The sequence below is a fragment of the Lutra lutra genome, chromosome 3 (assembly GCF_902655055.1).
Source record: "Lutra lutra chromosome 3, mLutLut1.2, whole genome shotgun sequence".
Lineage (NCBI taxonomy): Eukaryota > Metazoa > Chordata > Mammalia > Carnivora > Mustelidae > Lutra > Lutra lutra.
The window spans coordinates 21,175,661-21,195,009 of NC_062280.1; the positions used below are offsets into that span (position 1 = coordinate 21,175,661).

At 37.2% G+C, this 19,349-nt stretch overlaps 1 protein-coding gene across 6 annotated transcripts in view; it reads right to left on the reverse strand.

Annotated features, from left to right (window-relative positions):
- Nucleotides 1-19,349, reverse strand: part of KANSL1L (KAT8 regulatory NSL complex subunit 1 like) — a 139,895-nt gene that overhangs the window by 51,285 nt on the left and 69,261 nt on the right. For 4 of the 6 annotated variants that reach the window (XM_047720945.1, XM_047720940.1, XM_047720941.1 and 1 more), the window contains exon 6: nt 16,755-16,959. In XM_047720945.1, the coding sequence (XP_047576901.1) occupies nt 16,755-16,959 (205 nt within the window). The remainder of the gene's footprint in view (nt 1-16,754; nt 16,960-19,349) is intronic. The other 2 variants (XM_047720944.1, XM_047720943.1) reach the window with 2 other exon arrangements.

Sequence of the window (19,349 nt, forward strand, 5' to 3'; positions counted from 1 at the left end):
ACCTCAGCTGTAGCAACTTCTTCCTAGAAACACTGCCAAAGGCAAGGGGAACAAGGGCAAAAATGAACTATTGGGACTTCATCAAGATCAGAAGCTTTTGCACAGCAAAGGAAACAGTCAACAAAACCAAAAAACAAATGACAGAATGGGAGAAGATATTCGCTAATGACATAACAGATAAAGGGCTAGTAACCAAAATCTGTAAAGAACTTACCAAACCCAACACCCAAAGACCAAATAATCCAATCAAGAAATGGGCAGAAGACATGAACAGGCATTTCTGTAAAGAAGACATCCAGATGGCCAACAGACACATGAAAAAGTGCTCCAGATCACTTGGCATCAGGGAAATACAAATCAAAACCACAATGAGATACCACCTCACACCAGTCAGTATAGCTAAAATTAACAAGTCAGGAAATGACAGATGTTGGCGAGGATGCAGAAAAGGGGAACCCTCCTACACTGTTGGTGGGAATGCAGGCTGGTGAAGCCACTTTGGAAAATAGTATGGAGGTTCCTCAGAAAGTTGAAAATAGCGCTACCCTATTACCCAGCAATTGCACTACTGGGTCCCTAAAGATACGAATGTAGTGTTCCGAAGGGGCACCTGAACCCAAATGTTTATAGCAGTAATGTCCACAATAGCCAAACTATGGAAAGAACCTAGATATCCATCAACACATGAATTGGTTAAAGAAGATGTGGTGTACATATATACAATGGAAAACTATGCAGGCACCAAAGGAAATGAAATCTTGTCATTTGCAACAACATGGGTGGAGAGGGCATTATGCTGAGCGAAATAAGTCAATTGGAGAAAGATAATTATCTCTCTGATATGAGGAATTTGAGGGGAAGGATGGGAGGTTGTGGGGGATAGAGAAGGAAAAAATGAAACAAGATTGGATCAGGAGGGAGACAAACCATAAGAGCCTCTTAATCTCACAAAACAAACTGAGGATTGCTGAGGGTGGCGCGGTAGGGAGTGGTGGCTGAGTTATGGACACTGGGGAGGGTATGTGCTATGGTGAGTGCTGTGAAATGTATAAGCTTGATGATTCACAGACCTGTACCCCTGGGGTAAAAAATACATAATATGTTAATAATAATAATAATAATAATAATAATAGGAGTTGAAGAAACATTTATGGACAAATAAACATTTTTAAAATTCTTAATTGAAAATGAAATTGTACTTTAAGCTTGTGGCCACATTTACATTTAAGACTTATACTAGGGTATCATTCTGGAAAATATATTCATATCTTATTAATGCCTGCCAATGCATTTTCCTGAATCTGAAGATATTTCTATACTTTTGGTATATCAAGCAATCTTATGCCAAGCATAAAAAGGCATACATTCTCCAAGAATAAACTAAAGTGTTATAGTAACAAATAAGATTAGACAGCAAAATATGTGATCCAGCTAGAAGAATAAGAAAGTCAAAAAAAGGGGCGCCTGGGTGGTTCAGAGGGTTAAAGCCTCTGCTTTCGGCTCAGGTCATGATCCCAGGGTCCTGGGATCGAGCCCCACCATCGGGCTCTCTGCTCAGCGGGGAGCCTGCTTCCTCCTCTCACTCTCTGCTGGCCTCTCTGCCTACTTGTGATCTCTGTCAAATAAATAAAATCTTAAAGAAAAAAAAAAAAGAAAGTCAAAAAAATTTAAAAAGCTTTAGAAATTACATGGATTTTAACAACTGTTGCTGTATGCCAGGATTTCATAGGAAAGAGGACCTTTCTGAAACTCATGGAAGAAGTAGTGTTAAGATTCAGCATTAACATTTAAAAGAAAACTACAAAGTTGTACTTCCATTTATTCAAATAGTGCTAAATATGTTTATCTTTTCATTCCTCGTGACACTTCAGTTTCCGCATAGAAGACGGGGTATATTAAATAAGAAATAAAGCTATTTTTCAAATAAAGCATTTATAAGTTAAAACAATGCCTTGCACATAATTTTTTAAATAAATTTTAGCTATGATAATTTGACATTCTCATAGAGATAGATATTGTGAAAGGGGCAAAATCAAGAAAAATGCATACTCATTAATGCTTTTTATTAATTTTTTTTAAAGATTCTTTTTTTTCAAAGATTTTATTTATTTGACAGAGATAAATCACAAGTAGGCAGAGAGGCAGGCAGAGAGAGAGAGGGAAGCAGGTTCCCTCCTGAGCAGAGAGCCCGATGTGGGACTCGATCCCAGGACCCTGAGATCATGACCTGAGCCGAAGGCAGCGGCTTAACCCACTGAGCCACCCAGGTGCCCCTGCTTTTTATTAATTTTGCCCAGCAAAGGAATCATAGCCTCTACAAACAAGAATTTTAAATAATCATTCCAATCTTGTATCTTTCTTTCTCTCATCTTTATTGCTCTGGCAGAACAAGTACTTTAAGAGTTGCCTGTGGAAATATGGAGGATAAAAAGGGTTCATAAATAATTCATAGAACTGGCTAAGGAAGTTTTTAGGCAGAGTATGCTCAAAGTACCAACAAGCTTCATTTAATATCTATGATAAATTACAGATGGAATAGAATGTGATCAAAATGGAGCTATTAAGTTTTCAAAAAGCACTTAGAAGAAATACAGAACCAAGACTGGCCGGTTCAAAAATTAGGACTGTTTCCCATTTCTGGCCAGTCCAGAGAGTAAAAGGTTCACACAGTAAGAAATGATATCAACGCACAGACCAAAATGAGGGAATTGGCCAGCAAAACTGGCTTCAGAATCAAGATCTCTCAGGTAGGACTGCAAGACCCTTTGTTAAAACCTTAGAAAGGTTTGAGGCAGGTTGATAAATCCTGGCTTCAGTCCAGAATTTTATCAAAGGTATTTTAAGGTTTTAAGTAATCTCTATACATAACATGGGGCTCAAACTTACAACTCCGAGATCAAGAGTCACAATCTCTACCAATTGAGCCAGCCAGGTGCTCTGCGGTTTCTAAGAATCTTAAAGGAGACTTTCAATGATCTTCTCTGCTAGATGAAAGTGCTTCTAAGTATCTTAAGCATACTGTCTCACCGCACCCTCCACACAAAGTCCAAAATTCAGAAGGATCTGTCTTGAAGAGATTTGCAGATAGGACTTCTGTTCAGTGGAGTTTATTTTAATGTGATACATAAGAAATCTACAAAGTTTTAACAACTTGAACTTGGACTGAGAAAGAGTTCAAAATTAAAAGGACTGGGCCTTCAGCCTTTTTCAGTCAGGAAGTATGCTGAGAAAACTAAAACATGCAAAAAGGGGATCTTTTAAATGGAAAAGAAAAGATGACAGAATGTAACCAAGAGCTCAGAGAGCAGACGTAACAGCTACAAAAACCACTTCCAGAGAAACAGACCCACATCAACAAATCTATAACATGGGTCTCTGTATTTCAGAACTGCTATATTCCTCCCATTTTCCCATCTGAGCAGTGTCTATTCTGATTATCCCCATCACCCTGTTATGCTGGGTATGTGTAAAGGAAGTAATGTAATTACATTAGTTTACAAATCAGCCTTTCAATCCAGAGGAATTATATTTGAGGATCTATACCCAAAGAACCAAATGTGAGGGACCTACACCTTAAAAGTCTCATTTCAGGGGTGCCTGGCAGGCTCAGTCAGTAAGGAATGTGACTATTGATCTCGGGATCATGAGTTCAAGCCCAACATTAGGGTAGAGTTTACTTTTTAAATTTTTTTAAATAAAACTAAAAAAAAAGTATTTTTTCAGATACCTGGGCATGATTTAATATGATAAAATTCAAGATGTTAAGCCTGAGCTTAATGAAGTAATGGGATGAGACGCAAGGGACTTCAGGGAAGCGATTAAGTATTTTTTACGTATGTGAGGTCAATAAATGGGAACCAGAGAATGGATTGTGGTAGTAAACCTCCAGTGGTGGCTTCCAATGAACCATGTCTCCCTCCCAATATTCTTGCCCTTGAATAGTTGTTTCCATATTAAATCCCATACTGATTTGCTTTACCCAATACATTGAACAGAAAATTTCATATTAGTTTAAGGCCTAAGTCTTAAGAAGAACTGGCAGCTTTCATAGTTGCATTTCTGAGTGCCTGGGTCCCAATATAAAACTACCCTGCTAAAGAAACCATGTGAAAAGACCACATGAAAAGGCCTGAGACTACATAAAGAGAAAAAGAAGTCAAGGTCACTAGCCCATTCAAGCCTCCAAATGACTTTAACCCCAAACACCATCTTATTGCAACTGTATGAGATCTTAGGTAAAACTGAAAGAACAACAACTCAGGCAATTGACATGAAAGATAATTGTTTTAAACAACTCAAATTTGCGATGGTTTTTTTTTTTTAAGATTTTATTTATTTATTTGACAGACAGAGATCACAAGTAGGCAGAGAGACAGGCAGAGAGAGAGGGGGAAGCAGGTTCCCCGCTGAGCAGAGAGCCCGATGTGGGGCTCGATCCCAGGATCCTGGGATCATGACCTGAGCCAAAGGCAGAGGCTTTAGCCCACTGAGCCACCCAGGTGCCCCACGATGGTTTATTATACAACAGTAGATGATGAAAAGAAAAAGAATGGGGTAACTCTGAATGTGTAGCATGGGCCACATGCCTACTTCTATGGTGAAGAAAATATATAACATGATGAATTTTTACATTTTTTCCCCCACTGAAGATTTCATTCTATTCTCTTTTCATTTACATGGTTTCTGATGAGAACTCAACTGTGATTCATATACTTATTCCTCTATAGATAAGATTTTTTTTTTCCTCTGCCTTTCTTCAAGATTTTCTGTCTTTGGTTTTTTGCAGTTTGAATTTGTTATGCCTAGGTATTTCACTTTTTGTTGTTTTGTTTGTTTGTTTTTTGTTTGTTTGCATCTATCCTGCTTGATGTTCTTCTGCTTGAGTGTTCTGGATGTGTCGTTTAGTGCTTTAGAAAACACTAATGTATTACTACGTCAAATATTTTTTCTGCTCCATTCTTCTACTCTTCCTGGTATTCCAATTACACATGAGAGGCCTTCTGAAAATATCCTCTAATTCTTAGATTCATTGTTGTTTTTTCATTCATTTTTCTCTTTGGATTTCAGTTTGTGAAGTTTCTATTTGCCTTACCCAAGCCTACTGATTCATTCCTCAGTCATATCTAGTCTACAGATGAGGTTATGAAAGGTACGTTTCATTTAGGTTACAGTGTTTTTGATTTCTAGCATTTACTTTTGATTCTTAAAAGTTTACATCTCTCCAGAGGTCTAAGATGGCAGAGAAGTAGGAGAACTTAGGTTTTTTCTGGTCCCTGGAATTCAGCTTGATAGCTATTAAAACATTCTGAACACCTGCAAACTCAACCACAAATCTAAGAAAAGAACAGCTGCAACTCCAAATAGAGACAACTTTCTGCAAGGTAGGAGGTGCAGAGAAATAAATCCAAGGCAATAGATCAGAAGATAAATTACACAAGAAGGGAGCCTCCATAAGTCAACTGCTGGAAAGTGACAGAGCAGCAGAGTGAAAAATCTGAACTTTTAGAAGTTTGCTCTGGTGAGGGACATCCCTGACTAAAAGGTGCTCAGGTGGCAAAGCAGGGTGGAATCCTCTGTAGGACAGTGTATCACAGGATTCTCAGGGTAACAGGAAGACTGGGGTTGCTTGAGAGTGGCAGAGCTCTCAGTCATTGAAACAGGGAAGCTGGTTTCAATCAGTGAGCCCAAGAGTGGTCTCTCATCTTGGGGATGCCATAAACTGTGAAACGCAGCAGGGTCCAGCAACTGCTCTGCGAGCAGGGTCCCAGCAAGCAGCAGAACCACAGTGAGACAACCCCACCATCCCTGGGAGAAGTAATGCCAATGAAAGCCGCAGGAGTCTTCACGGTTTGGAGAGTTCAAAATGGGACTGTAGGCCTGAGAGAGAAATGCATGGTCATAGGCTCGGTGACCATGGAGGGTGGACAAAGAGCAGGGAGACAGGAGTGACTCAATGCTTTTCCCTGAGGGTACACTGAGAAGTGGGGCCCCAAGCTTTCAGTGCCTGGGCTGGAGACTGGGAGGCCGCCATTTTCATTCTCATCCTCTAAAGCACTACAGAAAGTCTTCAGGGAACAAAAGCCACAAAGAGCAATCTGGTGCAGATTAGTTAACCTGGACCCCTGGCATACGTAGAGCAATTCAACCTCAGAAAAAGATGCCTGAGGATCAGCAACAGGCTTCTCCCCCAAAGTGATCAGCAAGAACATCCAGCTAAGACGGAATTTACTGATCACACAGAACTGCAAAACTCCAGCACTAAAAGAAAATAGTATATAGAATTCATGTTTTTTCCCCCATGAGTCCTTAGTCTTTCAACTTTAATTTTTTTCTCTTTCCTTCTTCAAGAAGTTTAATCAACTTTTTAAAATCTTTTTAATTTTCATTTTTACACTTATATTCTATCCTATCATTGTATTTAATTTTACTTTTGAATATACCTAAAATTTTCTGTCTTTACAATTTTGGAATGCAGTTTCTTCTAATAAGCAGACCAAAATACACCCAAAATCTTGTGTACTGCTCTGTTCTATTCACCTGAGTGTGTGTGTGTGTGTGTGTGTGTGTGTGTGTGTGTGTGTGTATATATTTTTTTTTCCCCCCTGGTTTCAAGTCTCTTCTAATTTGTTTACTGTCTTTTTCTCTGGAGTCATAGTTGCCATTTTACTCTTTTATCCTCTCATTCATCTATTCTTCTCTGGACAGAATAACAAGACAGAAAACCTCACTTCAAAAAAGAGAAAAATAAGCGGTACTGACTGCCAGGGACCTAATCAGTATGGACATAAGTAAGATATAGGAACTAGAATTCAGAATAACAATTATAAAGGTAACTAGCTGGGCTTAAAAAAAAAAGCATAGAGAACACTACAGAAGCCCCTTCTGGAGAAATAAAAGAACTAAAATCTAATCAAGTCAAGATAAAAAAGGCTATTAATGAGATGCAATAAAAAATGGAGGCTCTAAGAGCTAGGATAAATAAGGCAGAAGAGAGAATTAGTGATACAGAAGACAAAATGATGGAAAATAAAGAAGCTCAGAAAAAGAGAGATAAACAACTACTTGATCATGAAGTGAGAATAAATTGACTCTATAAAGCAAAATAATATTAGAATCATCGGGATCCTAGAAGAACAGGAAAGAGAGAGGGGCAGAAGGTATACTGGAGCAAATCAGAGCAGAGACCTTCCCTAAACTGGGGAAGGAAACAGACATTCAAGTCTAGGAGGTTTTTGAAAGAATCCCCCTCAAATCAATAAAAATAGGTCAACAACTCAACACTTCAGTGAAAATTGCAAATCTCAGAGACAAAGAAAATCCTGAAAGCAGCTCAGAACAAGAGGCCCATAAACTACAAGGGTAGAAACATTATACTGGCAGACAGCCTATCTACAGAGATCTGGAAGGCCAGAAAAGACTGCATAATATATTCATGGTGCTAAGTAAGAAAAATATGCAGCCAAGAATATTTTATCCAGCAAGGATGTCATTCAAAATAGGAGGAGAGATAAAACCTTTCAGGACAAACAGAAATTAAAAGAATATGTGATCACTAAACCAGTCATGCAAGAAATATTAAAGAGGATCCATTAAGCAAAGAGAGAGCCCAAAAGTCACACACCAGAAAGGAACAGAGACAATATACAGAAACAGTGACTTTACAGGTAATACAGTGTCACTAATCTTTGATATCTTTCAAAGTTACTCTGAATGTAAATGTGCTAAATGCCCCAGTCAAAAGATACAGTGTATCAGAATGGATAAAACCAAGCAAGAAACATCGATATACTGTCTATAAGAGATTCATTTTAGACCTAAAGACATCACCAAATTGAAAGTGAGGGGGTGGAAAACAATTTATCATGCTAATGGACCTCAAGAGAAAGCTGGGGTGGCAATCCTTATATCAAACAAATTAGATTTTTAAATCAAAGACTGTAATAAGAGATGCAGAAGGATACTATATCATAATTAAAAGGTCTATCCAGCAAGATCTAATAATTGTATATATTTATGTCTCTAACATGGGAGCAGCCAAATACATAAGCCAAATAATAACAAATTAAAGAAACATGTTGTTAATAATAGAATTATAGTAGGGGACTTTAACACCCCTCTCACTGCAATGAACAGATCATCTAAGCAGAAGATCAAAAAGGAAACAAGGGCTATGAATGACACACTGGACCAGATGTACTTCACAGATATAGTCAGAGCACTCTACCCCAAAACAACAGAATATACATTTTTTTGAGTGCACATGGAACTTTCTCCAGAATACATCACACACTGGGTCACAAGTCAGGTCTCAAATTATTGGGATCATTCCCTGCATATTTTCAGACATCAATGCTTTGAAACTGGAACTCAAACACAAGAAGAAAGTTGGAAAGAATTCAAATACATGGAGGTATTTGAATGAATGGGTCATCCAGGAAATTAAAGAATTTTTTAAAAATCATGGAAACAAATGAAAATAAAAACACAACTGTTCAAAACCTTTAGGATGCAATAAATGTGGTCCTAAGAGGGAAATGTATACAAGTGTTTCTCAAGAAACAAGAAAGGTCTTAAATACACAACCTAACCTTATACGTAAAGGAGCTGGAGAAAGAACAGCAAAGAAAGCCTAAACCCAGCAGGAGAAGAGAATTAATAAAAATTAGAGCAGAAATCAATGAAATAGGAAACAAAAGGATAGTAGAACAGATCAATCAAACTGTGAACTCGTTCTCTGAAAGAATTAATAAGATGATAAATCCCTGACCAGACTTACCAAAAAGAAAGAAGGACCCAAATAAATAAAATCACATATTTGAAAGAGGAGAAATCACCACCAACATCAAAGAGATATAATGATAAGAACATATTACGAGCAACTATATGCCAACAAATTAGGCAATCTGGAAGAAATGGATGCATTCCTAGAGACTTATAAACTACCAAAACTAAGATAGGAAGAAATAGAAAACCTGAACAGATCCATAACCAGCAAGGAAACTGAAGCAGGAATTAAAACAAACAAACAAACAAACAAAAATTCCCAACAAACAAGAGTCTAGACCAGAGGACTTCCCAGGGGAATTCTACCAAACATTTAAAGAAGAATTAATACCTATTCTTCTGAAGCTGTGTCAAAAAACAGAAATGAAAGGAAAACTTCCAAACTCCTTCTATGAGGCCAGCCTTACCTTGATCCCAAAATCAGACAAAGACTGTGACAAAAAGAATTACAGACCATATTCCTGATGAACATGGATGCAAAAATTCTCACCAAGATACTAACCAATAGGATTCAACAGTACATTAAAAGGATTATTCACCATGACCAAGTGGGATTTATTCCTGGACTGCAAGGGTGCTTCATCATCTGCAAATCAGTCCATGTGATACACTATGTAAATAAAAGAAAGGACAAGAACCACCTGATCCTCTCAACAGATGCAGAAAAATCATCTGACAAAGTACAGCATCCTTTCTTGAGTAAAACTCTTCACAGTGTAGGGATAGAGGGAATATTCCTCAATTTCATAAAGGTCATATACAAAAAGCCCACAGTGAATATCATTCTCAGTGGGGGAAAACTTGAGAGCTTTCCCCCTAAAGTCAGGAACACGGCAGGTACGTCCACTATTACCACTACGGTTCAACATAGTACTAGAAGTCCTCATGTCAGCAACCAGACGACAAAAAAGAAGTAAAAGGCATCCGAATCAGCAAAGAAGTCAAACTCTCACTCTTCACAGATGACGTGATATTCTATGTGTAAACCCAAAAGACTCCACCCCAAAATTTCTAGAACTCATACAGTAATTCAGCAACGTGGCAGGATAAAATCAATGCATAGTAATCAGCTGCATTTCTATATACTAACAATGCGACAGAAGGAGAAATCAAGAAGTCGATACCATTTACAACTGCACTCCAAACCAGAAGATACCTAGGAATAAACCTAGCCAAAAAGGCAAAAGATCTGTGCTCAGAAAACTATAGAACACTCATGAAAGAAATTGAGGAAGACATAAAGAAATGGAAAAACATTTCACACTCATGGACTGGAAGAACAGATACTGTGTTAAAATGTCTCTGCTACCTAGAGCAATCTATACATTCAATGCAATCCCTATCAAAATACCATCAACTTTTTTCACAGAGCTGGAACAGATAATCCTTAAATTTGTGTGGAACCAGAAGAGACCCCGAATAGCCAAAGGAATGTTGAAAATGAAAACCAAACCTGGTGGCAACACAATGCCAGACTTCAAGGTATATTACAAAGCTGTAATCATCAACACAGTATGGTACTGGCACAAAAAGAGAGACACAGAGATCAATAGAACAGAATAGAGAACCCAGAAATGGACCCTCAACTCTATGGTGAACTAATCTTCAACAAAGCAGGAACGAATAGCCAATGGAAAAAGACAGTCTCATCAATGAATGGTGTTGGGAAAATTGGACAGTCACATGCAGAAGAATGAAACTGGGCCATTTTCTTACACCATACACAAAAATAAACTCAAAATGGATGAAAGACCTCAATGTGAGACAGGAATCCCTCAAAATCCTTGAGGAGAACAAGGGCAGCAACCTCTGTGACTTCGGCAGCAGCAACTCCTTGCTAGCCACATCTCCAAAAGGAAGGGAAACAAAGGCAAAAATAAAAATGAACAACTGGGATTTCATCAAGATCAAAGCCTTTTGTACAGCAAAGAAAACAGTCAACAAAACCAAAAGACAACTGACAAAATGGGAGAAGATATTTGCAAATGTCTTATCAGATAAAGGGCTAGTATACAAAATCTGTAAAGAACTTACCAAACCCAACACCCAAAGAGCAAATAATCCCATCAAGAAATGGGCAGAAGACATGAACAGGCATTTCTGTAAGGAAGACATCTAGATGGCCAACAGACACATGAAAAAGTGCTCCACATCATTTGGCATCAGGGAAATACAAATCAAAACCCCAATGAAATACCACCTTACACCAGTCAGAATGTCTAAAATTAGCAGTCAGGAAATGACAGATCTTGGTGAGGATGCAGAGAAAGGGGAACCCTCTTACACTGTTGGTAGGAATGCAAGCTGGTGCAGCCACTCTAGAAAATAGCATGGAGGTTCCTCAAAAAGTTGAAAATAGAACTCCCTATTACCCAACAATTGCTCTCCTGGGTATTTACCCCAAAGATACAAATGTAATGATCCAAAGGGGCATCTGTACCCCAATGTTTATAGCAGCAGTGTCCACAATAGCCAAACTATGGAAAGAGTCCAGATGGCCATTAAGAGATGAACGGATAAAGAAGATATGGCATACACACACACACAGACACACTGGACTACTACTCAGCCATCAAAAAAATGACATCTTGCCATTTGCAACAATGTGGATGGAAATAGAGGTTATTATGCTAAGTGAAATAAGTCAATCAGAGAAAGACAATTATCATATGCTCTCACTCATATGTGAAATTTAAGAAACAAAATAGAGGATCATGGGGAAGAGAGGGAAAAATAAAACAAGATGAAATCAGAGATGGAGACAAACCATAAAAGTCTCTTAATTATAGGAAGCAAACTGATAGTTGCTGGACAGGAGAGAGGTGGGGGAATGGGATAACTGGGTGATGGATTTTATGGAGGGCACGTGATGTAATGAGCACTGGGTATTATATAAGACTGATCAATCACTGACCTCCACATCTGAAAGTGATAAACATTATCTGTTAACTGAATTTTTAAAAAGTTTACATCTCTTTGCTTGTAGTACCTATACATGTTTTCTACTTAATCCATTAAAGACTTCAATGTATTAATCACAGTTCTTTAAGAGAATTTCAACATCTTTGTCCTATTTAAGCCTGGTTCCGATAGTTTGTCACTTCACAGTTCCTAGCATACTTTGTAATTTTTTGTTAAAGCTTTACGTGATGTATCTGGTAACAGGATCTGAGGTAAACAGAACTTTTTAAAAAATTAATCTCTACACCAAATGTGAAACTTGAACTCAGAACTGGAGACCAAGAATCACAAGTTCCACTGACTAAGCCAGCCAGGCATCCTGAGGTAAACAGAATTTTATCGTGAGGCACTATATTAATCTGGCTAAGAGTGGGCTATATATAATATCCGCTATAGTTGTAAATGCCAGCGGACTCAAAATTCCTCTAGTGTCTTTGTTTTTGTCTCCCTTGTTGACTTTTAACTTCCTTAATTACTCCTCCTCAGAGACAGTCTATGCTTTGCAGCTGTAACCTACTGTTACAGTACCAGAATCTTGTCGGTGTGGTAGTTAAGTGGGGGGAAAGGAACCATACCAGGGATGCCTGGCTGGTACAGTCAGTAGTGACTCTGACTCTTGATCTCAGGGTCATGAGCTCATGCTCCACATTTGGCACGGAGCCTATGAAAGAGAAAGAGAAAGTCAAGAGGAAGGAGAAGAGGAAGAGGAAGGAGAAGTGGAAGGGGGAAAAGGAAGGAAGGAAGGAAGGACGGATGGAAGGAAGGAAAAGAAAGGAAGAAAGGAAGGGAGGGAGGGCAGGAGGGGAAGCATACCTCCTACAGTAGCATAATCTACTATAATCTTATGATCAAATTTTAGTCATTTAGTGGGTCTGTGACTTTAACAAATGTTTCTTACTTTCCACCGCACTGCCTATTAGGTGAGACAGAAAGGCTACAGAGGACAGCCATGGAAAAAATGCTTTTCTCCCAGGTAAGCTATAACTTTACTAAAGTCTTTTCCCTAGAAGAAAAAGCTGTATTCAATTTCTGGCCTCATTTCATAAAAGTTATCCCTTCCCCTTCCACGTCACAACCCCTGAGGATCTCACTGTGAGAACCTAATGGTTTTACCTAGAGGTAAAGTCCATGAATGTGTGGAGGGACTTCTAAAACTACAGTCCCTAGGAGTTTTTCACTCTCAAGCTAGTCTAATCCATACTCAGCCTCCAGTAATTCATCAAAAGTACCAGTTAGATGTTCCTACCAACTAATGTATGGTTGCTGTGACTTCTGCTCCAGGTAAGCACATCTTGGCTGTGGCTCTCTGGAGTTACTTTCCTCTCCATAATTCAGGGTAGCAGTTTGTACTGCAGCCTCATTTCTTTGATGGGTCCATGAAAAGCACTGATTTTCAGTTTGTTCACTTTTTCTTATTGTAAGGCTAGAAGTGATGACTTCCAGGCTCTTTACGTGTTGGAGCTGAAACCAGAAGTCTTGCTAAATTCTTTACTAGTATGATGATTTTTTCCCTGCAATTCACACATATACTTATTGCAATGAGAGTGATGATCAGCTAATTACTAGATGCTACATTGCAGCATAACTCCAACTTCTCCATTGCCTTTATAGAAGCTTTTCTCAGCCAGTATTCTGCTAGAGAATTAAGTGTTATAGAAAATAAATTATTATTTTCTCAATTCTACCAAGGATGCTACATAACTAGTACCATGGTACATGCATAGGAGTTAATTTATTACATAAAATGGATGCCTTAGAGGCACTTGGGTGGCACAGTCAGTTAAGCATCTGATTCTTGGTTTCAGCTCAGGTTGTGATCTCAGCGTCGTGAGATCAAGCCCTGTGCCAGGCTCTGCACTCAGCCCACAGTCTGCTTAAGACTCTTTCTTTCTCTCCCTCTACCCCTCCCCACCCCTGCACTCTCCTTCTTCCTCTCTCTAAAATAATAAATCTTTAAAAATAAATAAATAAAATAGATGCCTTAGCCACTTTACCTCATAATGTTTCAATGTATACTTCCTAAAATAAGGATATTTTCTTACATTATGGCAAAACAGTTATCACATTTAAGAAACTGAACAATACTTTTATATAATCTACCACCAAAGGCATAGTTTTCACAATTGTCCCAAGAATCCCCCCTCCCCGCAAAAGAATTCTGATCTGGATCAAATATTCATTTAATTGTCATGTATCTTTTTAAAGTCTCTTTCAATCTTTCTCAGTCATTCTTGACTTTCATGATACTGACTTTTTCTTTTTAAAGAATACAGGCCACTTTTCACCGTTTCTTAATAACATGTTGCTGGTTTTGGCTTTGTCTGATATTTCCTTTTAATTAAATTCAGGCCATGCATCCCTGGCCAAAATACTGAATACTGAAACTGTATCCTTCTTCTCATGACCTAAGTTAGTCTTAATCATCTATTGATGATTATTTCCCAGTCAATCTTTACAATGATCACTGCAATAATTCTGTAGTTGTGCTCAATCCATATTTATTAATCAGCATTCTACCATATGGGAAAGTTCTCCCTTTCTCCTTTTTATCTGTCAGTCAATTTGACTGTCAGCAGTATGGATGCATGGTTTCCTATTTTTTCAATGGTTCATTACTGTCCTTAGTTATTTGGATGTTCAAAATAGCCCTAAATTTGGCCAATGGTAGCATCTTCAAACTAGCTTCTCAGTTCTTTTGACATGCCCCCCATCTTTTTTTTTTTTTTTTTTTTTTTCGGTAACACTTCCTTGATTTCTGGTAACATTGAGATATTCCAAGCTCATCTTACACCCTCTCTTCCCCACATCTGGAGATCACTCATTTCTCCAAAGACCTCCGTTTCCTTTCAGCTGGGAATGGTATTAGAAATCAAGAATGAGTGCCATTATGTACTCACTGCTGTGAGGGTAGTATGAATCTAGACTGGTCATATCAAGTATGGTAGCCATTATCCGTATGTAGCTATTTAAATCAAAATTAATAAAACAGAATTTTAGTCCCTCAGTTGCACTAGCCACATTTCATGTGCTAAATAGCTACATGTATTTTGTTACTGCCATATTAGATAGCACAGTTATTTATGGAACATTTCCAACATTACAAGAAAATTCTATTAGACATTACTTACTGTTATAGACCTTTTCACAAAGTGAATTTCACAAAGTGAACTTTTAAGTTCTCACTCTCCATTACCTTTTAAATATCTTCCTGTGTCCACTACATTCTTTCTTACATCAAAAAATTACTTATTGAGCATATACTATTGGGACAGTTACTGTTCAAAGCTCTGTAGGTTCAGAAATACATAGTCCCTATTCTCTAAGAATTTACAGTGTAATGAGAAAACAGAAAAATAAAGGATTATACTAAAATAATGGCTTATTTTTATAACAAGGTGCTATATTAATATCCTATAATGAGGATGTCAAGGAAGGCTTCCCGAGAGAAAGGACATTTATTAAGTTTAGAAAGGTAAATAACTGGCGACTGAATATCCTTGCAATTTGGAGGATAAGTTGGAGGTGGGGCATCTGTTCTTCCACCATTTTTTTCATCTCTATTCCTATTTACTTAAAATTCTTTCTCTAACTCTCCCATAACCTTTCAAAAGTCTGTTTATCTTTCAAAACCCTTATTTAATGATGCATTTCTTAATACCTCTAACCAGATAGGCCCCTTCCCGTACCCCCAAATATACTGTCTTAACTGATTTCAAAAACAAAAAAGATTTGGTTTATTTTTGTCATTATCAATACAACGGATAAGAACATGGTGTTTGGAATCAGACATTTTGCTTGCTAGCTATGTGGCCTTGGGCAAGTTACTTAATCTCTCTGCTCCTCAATTTCTGCATCTAAAGGGGAATTAACAACATCTCACAGTTACATTTTGAGATAATAACAAAATAATGTACTGAAAATGCTTAGCTCAATGAGTGGAATATGATAAAGTATATGGTCTCCTAGTAACAATAATCTCACACTCATTTCTTCCTTTGTTTGATGAATAAAGGCCAATCTTTACAATCTCAGAGAATATATTCTAGTAACATCTAACAAATCCCCTAAATTACTCAAGCAAATTCCTTCCAGTCAGACTATTATGGCACACTCATACGTTCAACATTTTCAATAAGCAATTCTATGTATAATTATGAAATTACATACTCGATTTCAAAAAATATTATTTATCTAGTTCATATAGCATATTTAAATAAAAATCATTAAACAAAACATGACTTTGTATGTAAAAACTTTAAATAAAAATATTTTCCCATTAAGAAACTTTCCTAAAAAGCACATCATATAACAAAAACTAAAGGTAACTCATGTTGACCTTTATCACAGTTTTAGGTATGTATTGAAAGATGTACATTTAACATTCTGCTAACAAATGAAAAATATGCTTTTTTAAATGCACGTTTTTGTTTTGTTTTGTTTCTTTTCAGCGTAACAGAATTCATTGTTAAAATGCACGTTTTTAATGAAGTACATTTTAATTGCAAAAAGTATCAGCATGGATATATAAAATTGCATTGCTTATATTCCAGACAAAGGAAAAGACATGCTCCCCAGGATTAACAAATACCAAACCTAAAAAGGAGAGTGATGCCATTTCCTACAAAATAACTGGCAGCTATGCAGATTTTTACTTTTTTTTTTTTTTTTTTACTAAGCAAAAGACAAATATGTAGTACACTTGTGTTTTCCTTATTACCCTTACTAGCAAAATTTTAAACCACCATGATATATGTAATTTTCCTCCAAATTAGTTTAAGCATAAAAGGTATTTTTAAAAAATGGAGATGTGAGAATTTTAATACACTACCATGTTAAAAAATTTATTAAATTCCACTTATATGTTGTCAACAGCTATGTCTTATAAACTATATATTTAAAGGTTTCTAGATGTAATTATTCTAAATAATCATGTATAATCCATATCCTTTTGTATGTGAAATACATTGATGACAAAATCTTTGTTCACATTTTCCCATAGGCAGCCTTACCTGCGGAGTCCAATAAAAAGTAGGGCTCAATCGGTAGAGTTTTCGTTTGTGGAAACTCTGAAGTGGCCTTGTTCGAGCAGCTGTACTCATGATAGTCAAGGATGGAGATTTCAATCTTGTCCTGTCTTTTCTCCTTTTCTTATTGTGCTTCTGGTTAAGTAACCAGCTACTGGAGGAAGAGAGCTCATCTAAATTCTCTGAAGCACTGAAATGCCATGAAATAATTGGGGAGTGGAGAGAATAAAACAAAACAAACAAACAAACAAAAAAGACAAAGAAAACTAAATGTAAATTGCCTTGATCTATTATGACAGAAGAGTATCAATTTTAGCCAATTTTGTGGTAACAATTGGCAAAAGAATGGGCATTAACGGAGATGTATATATTCAAGTTGTAAAAATAATTTCTACTTCTATTTCCTCCTGTAAAACAAATATCCCATAGGTCGGAAATGCTCATATGAGTTCACTGGTACAATGTACATGTTCACTGTAAATCAATAATTCATGCCTGTTGTTCGGTGCTGTAACTATTTACATCATATTCTGTTTGCATATGGGTGAAACCACATAAGATTATAGGTTTACAAAAGGCTAAAATCCCATACTGTATCATTAGTTGCTCTGAAATAAATACTACATACCATTTCAGTAAATTCTGAAACAAAGATACAATCCTACTATGTTTTAGAAATTTTTTTAAAGTTCTGATGATATAGAAGCCACAACTATAAAATAGTGAAATAGATTACACAAACTATATACAAAAATAAGCACACTGATGTCATCAACATTCTTCATATTAATTTTTAAACATATTTAAATATTTTTTAAAAATCAGAATATCAGAAGGAAGTTAATGCTCAGTGCCACATAAATTTCATTTCATTTATACCAGTATACTATATATAAAATAATTGAGTTTTTCAGGCACTACATACAATGTACCAATTTCAACCTTATTTATATAGACAGAAACTAGTCAATTTAGTATTTTAATATCAACAAGTGAATCTGCCATATGTTGTACTGCTAATAAACATACATTCTAAGTAAGTTATTTGACTTAAGTAGAATTGGTGTTTAACAGTAAATATAAGATCTGGTTTTTCTATAGCAGCATCATTAGTTTCAAATCATACTTATGGCTGCTATAAAATATTCTGCTAGCTTATGGATAAAGAAAGTGCTTTACATAGTAATAAGAAATCAGAAATAAAGGCACCTGAATGGCTTTTGTTGGTAAAACCAAAGAGAATTAAATACGGAATTTGGTGACTATAATATACCCAACAAGTACTTGAGTATGTACTACTGGCCACACCAGTATGGGGGGAAGAGGTGATAATAACTATTTCATTTAAAAATCTTAACTTTATATTTTTTTAAGACTTTATTATTTCAGAGAGAGAGAGCACAAGCTGGGGGGATCAAGCAGAGGGAGAAGGAGAAGCAGGCTCCCCACTGAGCAGGGAGCCAGACTTGGCTGGATCCCAGGACCCTGGGATCATGACCTAAGTCAAAGGCAGACACTTAACCGACTGAACCACCCAGGCACCCTAAAATCTTAACTTTAGTCTTCAGAGAGCCCTAGTCAAAAGAGTCTTAAGTCCCAGTTAGTAGGCATTCCAAAGATCTAAGAAAGGTTTAATACAACACTATTCTCAAATTAACAGGTCCAATCTCATGTCCTAGACATTATTTTCTGTAATAAGTGTATCAGTGCTAAGTAACAGTCTGCTCTTGAGAAACAGCCAGGGAGTTGGGCTATCATGTCAAGCATGAGCAGAAGGCACAGATGATGGACAGTATCAAATGAGGCACTGGGTAGGGTAGGTGGTTGGCAGAGTAGTCAGTCAGGTCAGGTAGAAGACAGTTTTCAGAAGGTGGCTGATATAAGAAGTCAAGTCAGGATGCTAGAATCCAAGAAGATAGGAGTAGATCCAGTACAAAAAGAGGTTCTTCCGGCAAGTTAGAAACATCTTTAGGCAAGAGACATTGCTTCCATAGCGTCTAGAGAAAATGAAGAGCTTTTTTTATTCCAGGAGTTAACTCTGAAGCACAGTTTAACTCTGCCCTCTGTAATTCTTTAGCTGTTAATGAGACCTTATTCCCCTCCCCACAGAAGAGTTAGCCCTAAAGAAAATGAGCCACCATCTCTTTATTGACTGACAGGACACAGCTTTTGAATCGGCTAGAGGCTTATAGGTTGGGTTAAAGATAAAAAGAAAATGTGCCATTTGTTCATTGAATGTTGTATTTTCAAGTTTCTTTTTTTTTTTTTTAAGATTTTATTTATTTGACAGAGAGAGACACAGCAAGAGAAGGAACACAAGCAGGTGGAGTGGGAGAGGGAAAAGCAGGCTTCCAGCTGAGCAGGGAGCTCGATGTGGGGCTCAATCCCAGGACCCTGGGATCATGACCTGAGCCGAAGGCAGACACTTAATGCCTGAGCCACCCAGGCACCCCATAATTTGGCTTTAAAATGAATTAAATAATTGAGGAGAGGAGAACAGTGAGGATTAGTTGACATCTTTCTCCATTTCAACAATCACTCCCCTAATTCAAGTTCTTTTTGTCCAGGAATACTCCAAGA